We start from the raw sequence: 14,745 nt of genomic DNA on the forward strand, positions 1-14,745 counted from the left end.
GAGTGGAATGTGTCAAAGCTGTACAAGAGGCGCATCTTCCACGAGAAGCTGGGGAAGGCACTCGTGGTACCGCCTATACAATGGAGGCAGCACAAGGACCCCAGCCACTGCAGCCACAGTGAGGGAGATCCAGGAGAGGGCTGCACCTAGTACACCAGTGCCTGAGGTAAGTAAGTGTGTGTGTGTGTGTGTGTGTGTGCGTGTCAGGGGATCGGGATCAGCAAAAAGACAGGTTAGGTTGCTGCTGGGGGAAGAAGGAAGTGGAAATGGTGCCAGGTCTGCATGACGTCAAGATGAGCATGACATGTGTGACGTGCAAAATTCATTTGCACAAAGCATACCATGATGACTTGTCCCTCATGTGCTGTGTAGATACACAGATACACACCCACACGCCTCATTCATATTGCTCATCTCTTTGTTCATTTCTGGTTCTAAACATTCTAAACATTGCATAAATAAAGATTACAATAAAAATCCTTATGACTCATTTGGCTTGATTTTAAGTGAACGGGTCAATTTGACCCTGAACAGAAGAGGTGTCTCATCTCTATTTAGCAACATCACCCCATGGAAAAAAAAAATGTTTAAAAATGTAAAACAAATTTAAAATTAAATGTTATATAAAACTAGTGTATTTCATATCTAGGTTTTTCCAATATACAGAAAAAAGAGTTTGAACGTGTATTTTTTATGAAAAACGAGTGAATTATCCTAATGAAACCATGATCTGTGAGAGGTGAATAACACCATTGCACTAAATTTTGATGGAATGGTTAGTAATTAGGTAAAATAATGGTTGTTGGTAATGTATTAGCGACCCCCACAGATGTATGATTTTACTGCTTTCATGGGAGCTCAGACCCCTCCTTATGGGAGCTCAGCTCCCATTAGCTCCCACATAACCCGAACCCTGCTTAGGGTCCATCCAGTACGCCTATTCTTTGCGCATTAAATCCGTTAATCTTTGTATTTTCAGTCGTCTTGGTATTTTCACCACTAATATACAAGCCAAACAAGTTAGACCCGTGCACCACTGACTATTCTGAGAAGCAATCCACAAGTAGTCTAGGCTACTAACACCGAACGATCGAAAATGAAACCAAACCTGAAGCGGTTTCTCCTTTCACTCTCTGATCATTAAGTGCTTGTTATCCGCAGAAGAGGTGCACTCAGAGCCTGCCTGTGAAAAGTCAACTAATAGTAAGAGATGCAATTTTGCTCTATTATTCTTGGTCCTGTCCCTCTTTTTCTTCTTCTTCTTACCAGCAACATATAGGCTGAGTTGAAATGGCATGCGATTCGTGAACTCTCCGCAATCCTTTATTTATGTAGGTCTACCAGATTTATGTACCAGACTGAAATGAAATTCCGATCTTTGTACAATGTAAATTTGACGAAAACATCATTGTAGCACGGAAACACAAACATTACCGTTTCTGCGTAGGAAAACGTCCGTCTTTCAACAAGAACTCAAAATAAACTTAAAAAAAAATTTTGTAACCATTTATTTATTTAGCTTTAAGACCCAGACAGACTGAATCCTTCCAGAATACCTTGAGGGTTGATTCCTCAGCAACATTTTTCAGCATATTTCAAGATGTTTGCCGAATAGCACAACGTAGCTTATTCATAGAATACATCAGAACCATGAAATGTATTTGTAGCATAATAACTGTCACTTTACCGGCATTTAGCAGACGCTCTTATCCACAGCTTTTCAAGGGAACAACGACAATACAAATAGAATCATATAATCAGTATTGCCCAAAAGCATTTGAGTTCACAACTGGATTGCGCACAATTCCTTAATAATTAAAAATTGGCAATGTGACAGCCTACCACGCAATTACAGAAAACTGTTTTACCTCATATGTCCATAGGAGGGAGACATGTTTCAGTAAAAATCGATCACTTTGGTTGGCCAACCTTCGTGAAGGCAAATTATACAGTTAAACACTCACCTACTTCCTTTGCCTTGAAATGGATGTTGACTTAAGGTATGAATAAATACCATCAGACCTGTGGAACTGCAGAAGCAGGGTTTATTACAACTCTATTCTGAGTTAAATTTGGGTATTTTGTGTAGTGGTGGCAAAATGGAAGCAAAAACTTGTCTGGCCACAGCTCACTGCCCAGTATTCTTTAAATACTCAGAAGTCAACTATACCTATTCCAAATGTCCCCCTTGTAACTACCCTGTATTTCTCCTTCTATGTGTGTTTGTGCAGAGCATCATGTCTAGTGGCACTGTTTCAATGCGTGAACCAATCTGTCTGGTTGAAAACGAGCAGGACGGGAACCTGCGCCTCGTGCCAGAGGCTGTAGAGATCCTGAAACAGATAGATCAGCCTGTGGTTGTTGTGGCAATAGTGGGTCTGTACCGCACTGGGAAGTCATACTTGATGAACAAGCTGGCTGGGAAGAGAAAGGGTGAGACTGTCATTTCCCATTAGAAATAGTAACGCCATAACACATTTTCCCACCCGTGGAATTTCTACGTAACAAGCACATGCATATTCATTTACATGTAAGAGCGCAGTCATATTTTAAGTAATGGAAAGAAAGTACCTCAAAATGTCATAAAAATGGTATAAAAGATCCAGGCAAAAACAGAGGAAATAATAATAATAATAATAATAATAATAATAATAATAATAATAACTGATTCAGCCCTGAACTTGGTCCTGTCCTATCTACCACTTAAGGATTTGCCCTCGGATCCACCATACAGTCAAAGACGAAGGGCATATGGATGTGGTGCGTCCCTCACCCGAAAAAAGCGAACCACACCCTGGTGTTGCTGGACACCGAAGGGTTGGGGGATGTGGAGAAGGTGAGGGATTCAATGTTTTCTGCCTCCAACGTGAATAGACAAATACAAAAGTATGCCCCGTTTTTTGAATAAACATTCGATTTGCCGTGTCGCAGTCCATCTGCCCATACATTGTCACCGTCCTTCCACGTGGAGATCCATATTTATTTTCTGCGGTTTCTTCAAAACACATATGAATATAGTAACTGTTTGTTAAGTCAGTTTTCTTTTGTCTCAACATGATACAGACACATGCTTAATCACCCACCTTTGGTCCTTGTGACTCGTATTCATAGCTCACATTGTCACTCTGGATAAGATGGCATGACATTACATCAGATTACATTGTCCATGTAAAAGCGCCAATCGAACGCAATGCGGCGTTCACGTAATCAGGTAATGGGGACTCCCACCTCCCACCAGCTGACAGAGTACGAGGTCTGATGCTGGGAAATCTTCCGTTTTTGTTGTCTACCCAGGGAGATGCGAAGAACGACAACTGGGTCTTTTCTCTGGCGGTCCTCCTGAGCAGCACGCTGGTGTACAACAGCATCGGGACCATCGACAATGACGCTCTGCAACGGCTTCAGTATCCTGTACTGGGGCCACTTCCCATTTAGCTGCCCTTTCTGTGGCCACCCCACTAGTGTGATTATATAACAAAACAAAAAAAAATGATGAGTACAAAAAATGACATCTTCATTCATAATAATAGAGTTTATACTTTTTGGGCATTTGGTAGATCATTTTAGCCAAAGTGGCTTACAAAAGGAACATTTAATATGTAGGCAATGTTACTTTGAAATCAGAGCCATTGTCCAGAAATGATTTATCATATTCATACAATGGTTTTCATGCAGAACTTTTGAAGTTCTTGTTCAGATTTAACATTTCTGTGATACATATTATTCTTTCAAAAAAATGTTCCAAATGATATATTTAACAAATATTATTTTTAAATAATATTTGTTTGTGTTTATTATTTTTAATATAAACATTGAAAACCTTCTTAGTTTGGAATGCATAGCTTTGCATGGGTGCCCCTGTTGTTGGTTTTTCTTGTACTACTGACCCTCCAGCTATGTGACGGAACTGACGGACCACATCAAGGTGAAATCGCAGGCCGGGGACGAGGACGAGTCCACTGAGTTTATGCGCTTCTTCCCCTCCTTTGTGTGGACAGTTCGGGACTTCACCTTGGAGCTGGTGCATGATGGGAACCAGATAACCGCTGACCAATACCTGGAAAACGCTCTCAAGCTGAAATCTGGTGAGGCACTGACAATTTGTAGTCAGATAGCGGTTTGAATGTATATACACACACCGTATGTATGCGGCATACTAGGCTATTCATTTCCCAGTTTTCATCTAAAGACTGTTGTGTCACGGTTTCTGTGCAGGGTAGATCATTTTTCTGTGCCTGCACCGGCTCAGTGGTTAGCATTCCACTCGGCTAATCGTTATTTTGGTGTGTGGGGACGATTAGTTCGAGCTCGCAGATTAGCCACTCGGCTAATCGTTATTTTTGGTTCCTGTGGGAGGATTGTTCCTGCTTGAACATTCCGTGCATTCCTGCAGGGTTACCTCTGATCGGTTTCACCTGTGGGTTGCTCACATCTTCCGCTGATTACCAGCCACACCTGTGGCTGGGTATTTAAAGCGTCAGTAGGCAGTGGAACGGTGCTTGAGTGTAACGTGTTTTGCTCTAGCCAGTTCCCTGTCGTATTTCTGAGGAAGGTGTAAGGATTTTAAGAACAAAGAAATTTAAAAGAATTATGACTTCAGTTTGTTTGTTTTTTTGGGAGAAAGGTATTAGGACGGTATATGTCCAGATTCTGAGGCTGGCGGTTTTAAGGGGTTATTGTGTCACCGTTGGGGCACAAACCTTTCTGCCTCTTACTAACCAGTTTCCCCCCTGGTTTTAGTTGGCCTCAGAACTTCTTCTGTTTGTTTTTGAAAAGACATTTTCTTTCTCTCTGCTTCGGGTCGAAGTCGTTTTTTCTTTTCTTTTCCCTGTTCCTTTATTTTCTTTATATACTCCTTCTTCCTCAGTTACCCGTTTAGGGGTTTATTCATTTTTCGGGATACGTCCCTTAGGAGTATAGCACCCCCTTCTTATTTCGTCTCTCACGAGACTCAGTGGTTACTGGAGTGCCCCTTTGGTAACTTATAGATCCCCTGTTTGGTCGCGTCTGGTCTTCACACTTCCCCTCCCTCACATGTTGTCCTTCTGTTGGGAGGAAATTGCAATATCTCTAAGGTACTTGAGATAGAATACTGCGGATGAGTCCTATTTGTTAAGGTTTTCACTATTTAGTTACCTCATTTCAGAATTATTAAGAGACATTTTATAACTTTGGTTAAAATAACTATAGTCCAGCACAGACAGAGCTGACCACGAGGAGAACAGCCAAGCAACCACCAAGTAACCAGCCAAGCAACCAGCCTAGCAACCAGCCAAGCAACCAGCTGAGCAACCAGTAGAGACTGGGTCCTACACCGGGAAGGGTGTAACATTGCTGCTTGTTCGCCGCTGCATCAGAGCGGGCAAGATGGTGGCCTCTCACTGGGAGGGTCTGGTTAAAACATGAGTGTTGGTTCTGCCAAGTTCCCACGTCACCCTGCCGATTGGCAGCCCTTAATAGAGAATGCCCTCTGTTGGCTTCTGTAGACCCACTTTGATCACTATGACAAGACGTTGTGAGGAAGAGTCTCCATGAAGTAGATGAGACAGTCAGTGGTCGGATGGAGGAAGCTGAGCAAGATTTTAGACACCACCTCACAAAGACACATTCACTCATTGGTCTTAACGATTTAACAAGTACAAGCACCAATGATCAGTCAATCAATCAATCAATCAAATTTTATTTGTATAGCGTATTTTACAGCAGTTGTCACAATACGCTTTACAGACAACCCTGGCCTAAACCCCCACAGGAGCAAGCCTAAAGCTGGCAGTATACTCAGTAAGAAGAAAGAACTTCAGGATTGAGAACCAGCGGCGAACATGTCCACGAACACTGTTGTCGGTATACTCAGTGAGAACACCGCACCGTTTAAAGTCACTCCACGCCGCTGGGGCGTGAATAATTACGAGGCAGCTATTAACCGGGACTGGAATATCAACCAGACCTCCGTCTCGCAGCTACGCCATGGATGTATAAAGAGAAGGGCTACGCGAGATCACAACACAAAACAAAAAGTTTAAAGTGTTTAAAGTGGCTTTAGTTTATCTAGCTATGCAAAAGAAGAAAAAAGGCAAAGAAAATGGTACGTTCGCCCTCTAATCAGAGTAGGACGGAGAATGGAGAGTTTTGTCTGTACATTCGGCAAGTGCAAGTTTATACGAGGGGGTCCACTTTCTCTTATTTCCGAATGTGTGCTAGGCGTTTTGATGACTTGCTGAAACAAGTAGCACCATTCATCAAACATGCGGGAACTCACAGAATTCCCATCTCTACAGAAGAGAGATTGGCGTTGACTCTCCGTACATTATCATGTGAATTCAGCCCTCTGAACTCTCAACCGTGACGTAACCAACTATGTGATATTTGGACCAATAGCTGAGAGGGAGAGGTCGGAGAACAAGAAAGAACTTTTCGAAAAGTTCTCCCTTTAGGCCGTCGCACCCTGCACCGTACGAACACACAACACCGCGTCTTTTTGTTCGTCAGTTGTTCTGATTGCTTCGTTTTGCTCAAAAAGGTCTACTTCGTACAAAGTATACTGCCTACTTAAGGCAACAGTGACAAGGAAAAACTCCCTGTGGCAGATGGGAAGAAACCTTAGAAGGAACCAGGCTCAAGGAGGAAACGCATCGTCCTCTGGTCGGCTCAGGGTGCCAACTGATGACCAACATGTCAGTCAGTTTTATAGGGTTTATAATGTGGCTCAGATGATGAAGGGCCGGGTGGCGGTGATGGGGAGCAGCAGGTGGCGACAGATGTGTGCAGGCTGGAGGCAATGACGAGTGGTTCCTGACCGGTTGTGATCAGCAGTCCGTCAACAATCTACAAACATGTGCATATTCCGTGTGGTGTCAGACCTTGGCCATATAATTATTTTTAATATGTTATAACTGGCTATAGACATCAGTAAATTTCCTACATATTTCTTACAATGTCATATTGTATATTTTCTTCGATATTTAAAACAAAATTATTTTATATGATTTGTACATTTAGATTAGTGATGTGCCTCATTGAAAATTATCAGGGATCTATGGGAGTATTTTCAAATATTCCAGCATCTAAAGGGTTTAAAGGATCTTAAATACATATTTGATCTGGCTTATATAGGTCTTGTAACAGTGCAGTTAAATGGCTGAAAATTTCAGTTTTATTTGACAAGACACAGATTTGTAGTTTTGTTCGAAAGTAGCCTAATAAAGTTGCTTGATGAACTACGCTATGAGCCAAAAGCTACAAAAGGAAACTGGAAGTTTTTTTTTTTCGTACCGATTTGTCTTTTAAAACAAGGGCTTTCGAAGCAAACCACGGACTACAACATGCCACGGAGCAGCCTCCGGAGCTTCTTCCCCACCCGGAAGTGCTTTGTGTTCGACCGTCCCGCCAATGCAGAGAAGATGAAGCACATGGATGACCTGAGCGACGAAGACTTGGAACCCTCCTTCGTGGAGCAAGCCAGGAGCTTCTATAATCACATCATGAGCGAAACCAAAACCAAAACCATGAAAGGGGGCTATTATATGACTGGCAGAAGTGAGTATTGACCAACCACCTGTTATCATCCACTTATTCTTCAGGGAGGTGTTGCAACATATAACTTCCTAAAATCATAAAAATAGATTAACTGAGGTTATGGTAATTCTTTTATTGGATCTCAAAATATTCTGTGCTAGTCCATGATTCTTTGACATGTGTGGGCCTTTGGTCCTTATAAATTCAGTTTGCGTCGTCCGTGGTGTAATTACAGAAAAGCCTTTACCTGTTAGAATGTCATATAAATTCTGCGTTCAGCCATCATGGAAATGAAATGCTGTTGTTATCAGGTGATGGTTAAAGTATGATAAATCAGAGGCCACGCTCTGTCTTCTGTGCTAAGCCTTTAATAACAAGCATAAGGCTCATGCCAAGAATCATACATCACTGTGTGTAAAAAAAAAAAAAACAGTCTCATCACTGTGTATTGCAGTGCTGGGGAACCTCGCAAAGGTGTTTGTGGACGCTATCTGCAGTGGTCAGGTTCCCTGCCTGGAAAATGCAGTTGTGGCTCTGGCCCAGATTGAGAACTCTAATGCAATAGCTGCTGCTGTGAAGTCCTACAAGGAAGAGATGGCCAGTTGGGTTGCCTTCCCAACTGAAACACAGGAGGAGCTGTCACGTATACACGGCAATGTCGAGAAAAATGCTGTCGAGATCTTCATGAACCTCTGCTTCAAGGATGAGGATCAGAAAAACCAACTTGAGCTAATGGTAAAGGAATGCAGTCAGTCCCTACTATTCCCCATCAATCAAACTGTACTCTTCATTTTATTGTGTAGTGGACACCATGGCTCAGGGCTGGGGTGCATTGTGGGTAGACAGTATCTGGGCCATAACCTGTGTGTCATCATCATCTGCCTCCTTCTCCTCTTTATTGTAGAAACTGCTGCAGACAGAGTACATGGCAATCTGCGAGAAGAATGTTGTTGAATCGCAGAAGGCTTGCGAGTCCATCATCGGGCAAATATTCGGGCCTCTGGAGAAAAATACTGCATCTGGACAATACATGTCAGTTGGAGGATACCAGCAGTACCGCAAGGCGTTACGAAATGGCATCTCAAAATACAGATCAGCACCGGGAAAAGGAATAAAGGTACAGTACACTGGACAAGGTAAACTGGAGGACATCTGATTTATGATCTATCATAGGTGTGTATTGTAATACCCAGGCAGTCCTGCACTTTAATTGGATTGGACTGGATATTTTTAAGTGAATGTTCTCTCTGTTCTTATGAGGGCTGCTCACATGAGTGCTGGGTTACAGGATGAGGAATGTCTAAAGGAATACCTGGCCAAGAAAGAACCTGTTGAGCAAGCCATAATGACTGTGGACCAATCTCTCAGTGATGCACAACGGAAGGAAGAAGGTGATGTCACAAAGGATTCATGAAATGGGTTGGATTTTATAAATACTTCCCTGTGACACTACATCCTTTTGCAGTATACAACATATATTACTATGGGCTAACCAGACGCCCGACTCTTGTATTCCTTCAGTTTTCAGTTTTTTTGAGGTTCTTGAAAATGTATTTCTCAGATGATGCATCAAGATGGACCATTTCAGCATCAATGGAAGGGAGAGAGAACTACATGCGTTCCTTATAAAAGTTAACAGTACAGAGTTTACCAATTTGTTAGTCCATAGTAGTATCTGTTGATATACTCAAAGGATCTAAAGAGGGGATGGAAATGCATGATTCTACAGACCCACCAGATACTCATCTTTCTATATGTGCTGACACTCATAACCATTACTGAATGCATCGCATTAAAATGAAGAATTTGCATTAAAATACTTATATGGCAAGAACCATTCACCCAAAGCACATTACTCATCTCATGATGAAATAATATTTAATTTTACGGTAAAATTGTTGAACATTGATTACCAAAAAGATATTATTCTACATAATTATCAATTATGGAAGGCCTATGTAGTCCTGGTCCTGGAAAGCCTAGGGGCTGCTGGTTTTTGTTTTTACCTTTAAATGAATAACCATTTCAGAGCAGAGACACAAGGTCGGATGATTTTTCTGTGTGATCACCAGCCATAATTGATCAATTATGTGCTCAGTAACAAAGAAAAACAGCAAACCCTGTCGCTGTCCAGAAACAAGGTTGCAGGCCCCTGATCTATGGCCTTATCTTGTGTATATTGCTTCAATTGACTCATGATTAATCACTGTTGAGCTGACACAGCCATGCATCTTCCTCCAGAACTTTGGGCAAAAATGGAGGTCATGTATCAAGAGACTCGTGCTTCTGAGGAGCAGAGAAAGATCACGGAGAGGCAGCTGATCGACCAGGAGCGAACCTTCGAAGAGAACAAGAAGCAGCTGGAGGAAAAGTTGGAGGAGGACAAGAAGAATGCTGCAAAGGAGTTAGACATGGTCCTGAACAGCAAGCTGCAGGTAGATTCTGCAGGCATTTGCACTCAACAAGCTCGTAGACCTGTGGCCAGCTTCTTTGTCAGAGATGCCCTGAGTGATATTGTTGCCTTCGACATTAATACTTCAGTTAAAGATAAGACCTGAGGGGAGGTCTCCAAAAGCCACCCTTATTTCAAGTAACTGTATTGGCCCCCAGTCTGGTCTGGAATTCTGTTCCTGGAGAACCACAGAGTGTTCTGGGTTTTTGTTATTCAACACTAAATTAACCAATTAAAGCAGTCAAATACACAGTTAAATCACTTATCTTGGTTTCTTGGATCAAACTTGGTTGCTGATTGTAAGGTGAACACAAAACCCTGCCAGACCAGTTTCTCTCCAGGACCAGGGTTCACTACCCCTGAGTTAGAGGTTACATTTTCTGCAGGTGGGAGTGGGGAGAAAAATAAATCAAACATGTAGAGGAATGAAGAAACAAATAATCCCCATCAGCCTGTGATAGTGTGCCACATTGTGCTTAGCTCACTGACCAAGATTTTATAAAGTTTGTTGTATGTTTGGTTGATAGTTTGTTGCCATGCTGTAGCATCCCAGACATGGGAACTGATAACTGGTCTTCCGCTTACACACAAAAAGCAATAATACTGCATTACGCATATGCGAAAGGTTGGGGCACTTACCCAGGTAGAATCTCCTGCAACAGTAGAGAGGAATGCAATCGAGAGAAGAAATCGCTCCCCTTTTGCATAGAAACCAGAGAGGAACTCTACTAATCATAGAGTACCTTGTTGACAACAGATAGAACAACACACAGTAAAATTTTAACTCAACTCTATCAACTCTAGTTCATACATCCAATAGGGACCACGTGTTAGAGTTGATTCAACACTGAACATTTTACTGTGCATCATTAGTGACTGGAGGATACTTTCTGGCTCTTCCTATTGGCTGTAGTCACGCAGCCCAGATGCAAAAAGTATCCGCCAATCACAGTCAACGTTTTTCTTCTTCATATTACCAGCATACACCTTGCTTGGTGGTGCTCTTCTCTGGTTTCAATACAAAAAAGGTGACCACATTCCATCGCTATTTTATTATACCTGGAACAGTGCTTTTTTTAGCCATGTCATAACATACCATAATACAATATAATGATGAGAACAGGCCATTCAGCCCAACAATGCTCACCATTTTCCTAACTAAATTGTACCTACAGGCTAGATAGTATCTAATACCAGTGTTTCCTGTGGAATTGATCTCTTGGTGTGGTGGTGGGTGTCCGGAAGGGGGGGGGGGGGGGGGGGGGTGAGCAAAGGCAAAAAAATTTAAGACTATGAAAACATAACATTTTGAGACTTCTTAAAGGTTTTTTTAAAATATCTAAATCTATCTTATAGCTCTGACGAGCTCTTGATACAAGGAATAACAGTTTGCAAGAGCTAAAAAGTACTTTTAGATGTACTTTAAAACCATAAAAGGTTTGTTAACCCTTGTATTGTTTGTAAATATTGAAGCAAAATAGGCCTGTATTTTGAGTTATGGTGGGGTGAGAACAATTGAAATGCACATTGTCCATCTAGAAGTTCTATCTTCAAGAATAGAGGACTACATGACTAAAATTGATACTCAAGAAAAGTTACATATTGCACTTTAAAAGGGACACTTCTGCTAAATTAACTCAATTACCATGATAAAATAGTACTTAGAATGTTTTATCTTTTTATTTAACAATATAATTTGAGCTGGGTCCACATTCAAAGCCCTCTCTCTCTGTCTCTCTCACACTCAATAGCAGAGTTTACATGCATTGCCATGCAAAAAAAAGGAAAAAGTGAGAAAAATGGCTTTAAAGATTCTGTTCTGTTACATTCTAATTCTACTGAGAAGCATGATACAAAAATTTCCTAACTAACTTAGATGCTTGATTAATGTATGTTTTATTAGCTAGTTTTATCTGTATTAATTTCTGGACACTGCAGCCGCTTGTGAGACTGCTCCTCTCGTTATAATCATAATCGTCATTAGAACGCAGCCGTTTTTTTTAATTCGCGCTGTTTTGGCGATTTGCCAAAAAATTCGCGGCCGCGACATCTGACGGGCTTCTCCAGGTCACCATTTTAATCAGATGTATTGTACCATTATAACAGTAGCTCTAGATTAAAAAAAAAATGGTAGGCACGTAGCTCAACTGGAACAGGTTCCGCTTCGGCTCAAACAAACACTGTTTATTTTCAGATAACGTTACATATTTATTTTGTACTTGTCCGATCAGACAACTGCATGAGGCATTCCATTTTCCCGGTCAGAGTTAGGATCCGCCAGTTGTCATCACCGAATGATAGTTAACGCCAGTGCTTCAGATGGGCAGGAGCTGTCGGGACTTGTAAATGAGTACCGACTCTTCTTTTGATTACCAACATTAATTTATTTTAAACAGTATGTAATTTGAGGAGTAGGTACCGGCACTCATTTTTGTCCAATTAAAACACTGGTTAACACTATGGTATTTTTGTAATATTTGAAGCGTCGCTACCTGCCTTTTCCTTGTCTTTCGGTGGCTGAAGAAAAAAAAGTGACGCTTTGACAGACCGTGCGACATTAGCGCGCTGCAAGTCTTCCGACCGCCACAGAAAGGAGCAAGCACGGAGCGCGCGGCCTAGGCTCTTTTTGAAAGTAGGCTAAATATGTGGACGCGACAGTATGGATTTGAAAGCGTAATTAGGCAGAAATATTTAGAAAGTTTAACATTTTTAATTTATGAATTTAATATATAGGCTATATACAGTATATATATATATATATTTTTTTTAATTAATTTTATTCTAATTTTTTTTTTTTAATTATGGTGTGGCGGCAAGGACTTTGCTGTGGCGCCACGCCACGGCAAAACCTTACCAGCGGAAACGTTGAATATCAAGTCTGGTCTTGAAAACCACCCATTTTCACCTCTACTACAACACCGGGCAAGCTATTCCACACATTGACTGCATGAAAAAATGCTTCCTACTGTCTGTGTGGAACTTACCTTTTGCTCATTTCCATTTACGTCCCCACATTCTACTTACAGAACTCCTGAAGAATCTCTCATAGTTCACTTTGTTAATCCACATTATGAATTTAAAAACCTTAATCAAATCCTTCCTGTCAGGTATGATTGCTGCAGTATGAATAGAAACCCCAGCTGATTCATTCAGCTTGTTTCCTATGTATTAATGCAGGGCGAAAACAGCATGAACTCCAATTGTGATGCTTGGTGTCTCTGATTTTCCAAGTTAAGGTTTTTCTGAGCGTGGTTTTGCTTCTCGTTGTTTTTGTCTTTTCAGGAACAGGAGGAGCTCATTAAGCAAGGCTTCGAAGAGAAGGCACAGCTCATGAAGGATGAAATTGATTCCCTCAAGAGGGAGAAGGCTGAAAACGAGTCCCGTTCATATATTCCTACTATTTTGAGTGCCATGGGACAAGCTGCCGCCATATTTTTGCCAGGAATCATCCCAAAGGTAGCAGGGGTGGGTGTCTCAGCTCTTTCAAGCCTGCTTAAAAAATAGGCTGAAGGAGAATAACAGTTCTGAGACACGGTAACCTGTCATTTGTGCTGTGAAACATGTCACAATCGACACTGTCACCGTTTTAACAAAGTGCCCAAAACTTTGTTTGAACGTCTCTCTTCTCTCTGCCATAAGGAGCGAGAAGCCGTAAAGTAAAACTATGAAAGTACAGTGCTGTGAAAACAGTATCTTATTCCTAGGTGCAGGGTAGAAAAAGGCTTAGGGATGCGGGGTTTTAACTCTGAGGTTGTAGGTCTGATTCCCAGAGTGTGCACTGCTGTTGCACCCTTAGGTACTAAACCTGAATTGTATCGTGCTTAAAATATTATGAGCGTAACCTCTTGTAGCAGCAGCAGTATCATTGCTTTTTTGGGACAGAAAAATGCAATGACCTGGATTCAATCAACATTTGTCCTTAACTTTGGCGTACAGGGAAACAAAAGTGTAAGTATTACACTTTTTCGCCACAAACTCAGTTTGGCAAGTTAGTCTCAGTGATTGCTAAACTCAGCAAACTATGTGAAGAGAGAAAAATTGTTCAATCACAAATCACAATTTGTGATTTTAATTAGTTTGTCAAAGTTAAGGACAAATGACTGAATCCCAGCTATGGTGTGGGTATCATGCAAAATGTTTAGCATTTCCAAAAATAATATGAATTCACAGCAACAGCTATTTGCTTTGAAGTAGTTGTTTGTTTTAAGGGATTTTAATTTATTTGAACACAATGTGATTTAATCTCATCGGTTTCTGTACCGATGTCATATGCTGCTGAATTATGAGACATTTGAATAATGAAAAAGAATAAAACACAGACATGGCTTTTTGAGCAGCACCAACAAATTCTAGGACTCCCCAATGGTTTTCATTTTCAAAAGTGAATATGATTCAGCTCAGCTTAGTTAAAATATAATAGTATAACGTTGAATAGATTTGTTTAACATTCAGTACTGCCTACTGGTACACAAAAATCTCTAGCAGCTTTTGAGGCCTTAGTATTCAACCAACATATTCTTCGAAACCTCCCTGTAAGCAACCTATACACCGCACAGTATTTTGTCTTCACGCAGCAAAAACATTCAGTGTTCAATCAACTCTGACAAAATCAATTTTACTCTCACAGTGTACACTTGATGCCGCGTCGGCATCACACAAACTTCGAGTTGAATGAACACGTTTTTTTTATTAAGCGGGGTTGTGTGAACATACTTTCTGTTGTACAGTGTTCAGACCGGGGCGGGGAACACAATTTGGTAACTATTATTACATTTATT

At 41.2% G+C, this 14,745-nt stretch overlaps 1 protein-coding gene across 1 annotated transcript; it reads left to right on the top strand.

Moving 5' to 3' along the window:
* The first annotated feature begins 929 nt into the window (after positions 1-929).
* Positions 930-14,315, top strand: LOC135235142 (guanylate-binding protein 1-like). Its single transcript, XM_064300374.1, has 11 exons — positions 930-1,203; positions 2,232-2,433; positions 2,709-2,836; positions 3,295-3,404; positions 3,895-4,085; positions 7,294-7,536; positions 7,970-8,250; positions 8,420-8,632; positions 8,804-8,906; positions 9,757-9,950; positions 13,250-14,315. Exons 2-11 carry the CDS (start codon positions 2,238-2,240, stop codon positions 13,469-13,471), a joined length of 1,881 nt encoding a protein of 626 aa, XP_064156444.1. The 5' UTR covers positions 930-1,203; positions 2,232-2,237; the 3' UTR covers positions 13,472-14,315.
* The last annotated feature ends 430 nt before the right edge of the window (positions 14,316-14,745 follow it).

The sequence above is a fragment of the Anguilla rostrata genome, chromosome 1 (assembly GCF_018555375.3).
Source record: "Anguilla rostrata isolate EN2019 chromosome 1, ASM1855537v3, whole genome shotgun sequence".
Lineage (NCBI taxonomy): Eukaryota > Metazoa > Chordata > Actinopteri > Anguilliformes > Anguillidae > Anguilla > Anguilla rostrata.

Coding starts and splice junctions, on each gene's coding strand:
- LOC135235142 (XM_064300374.1), top strand. CDS start 2,238: ATGTCTAGTGGCACTGTTTCAATGCGTGAACCAATCTGTCTGGTTGAA. Junction 3,405..3,894: donor GACGCTCTGCAACGGCTTCA/GTATCCTGTACT, acceptor CTGACCCTCCAG/CTATGTGACGGAACTGACGG. Junction 8,251..8,419: donor AAAACCAACTTGAGCTAATG/GTAAAGGAATGC, acceptor TCTTTATTGTAG/AAACTGCTGCAGACAGAGTA.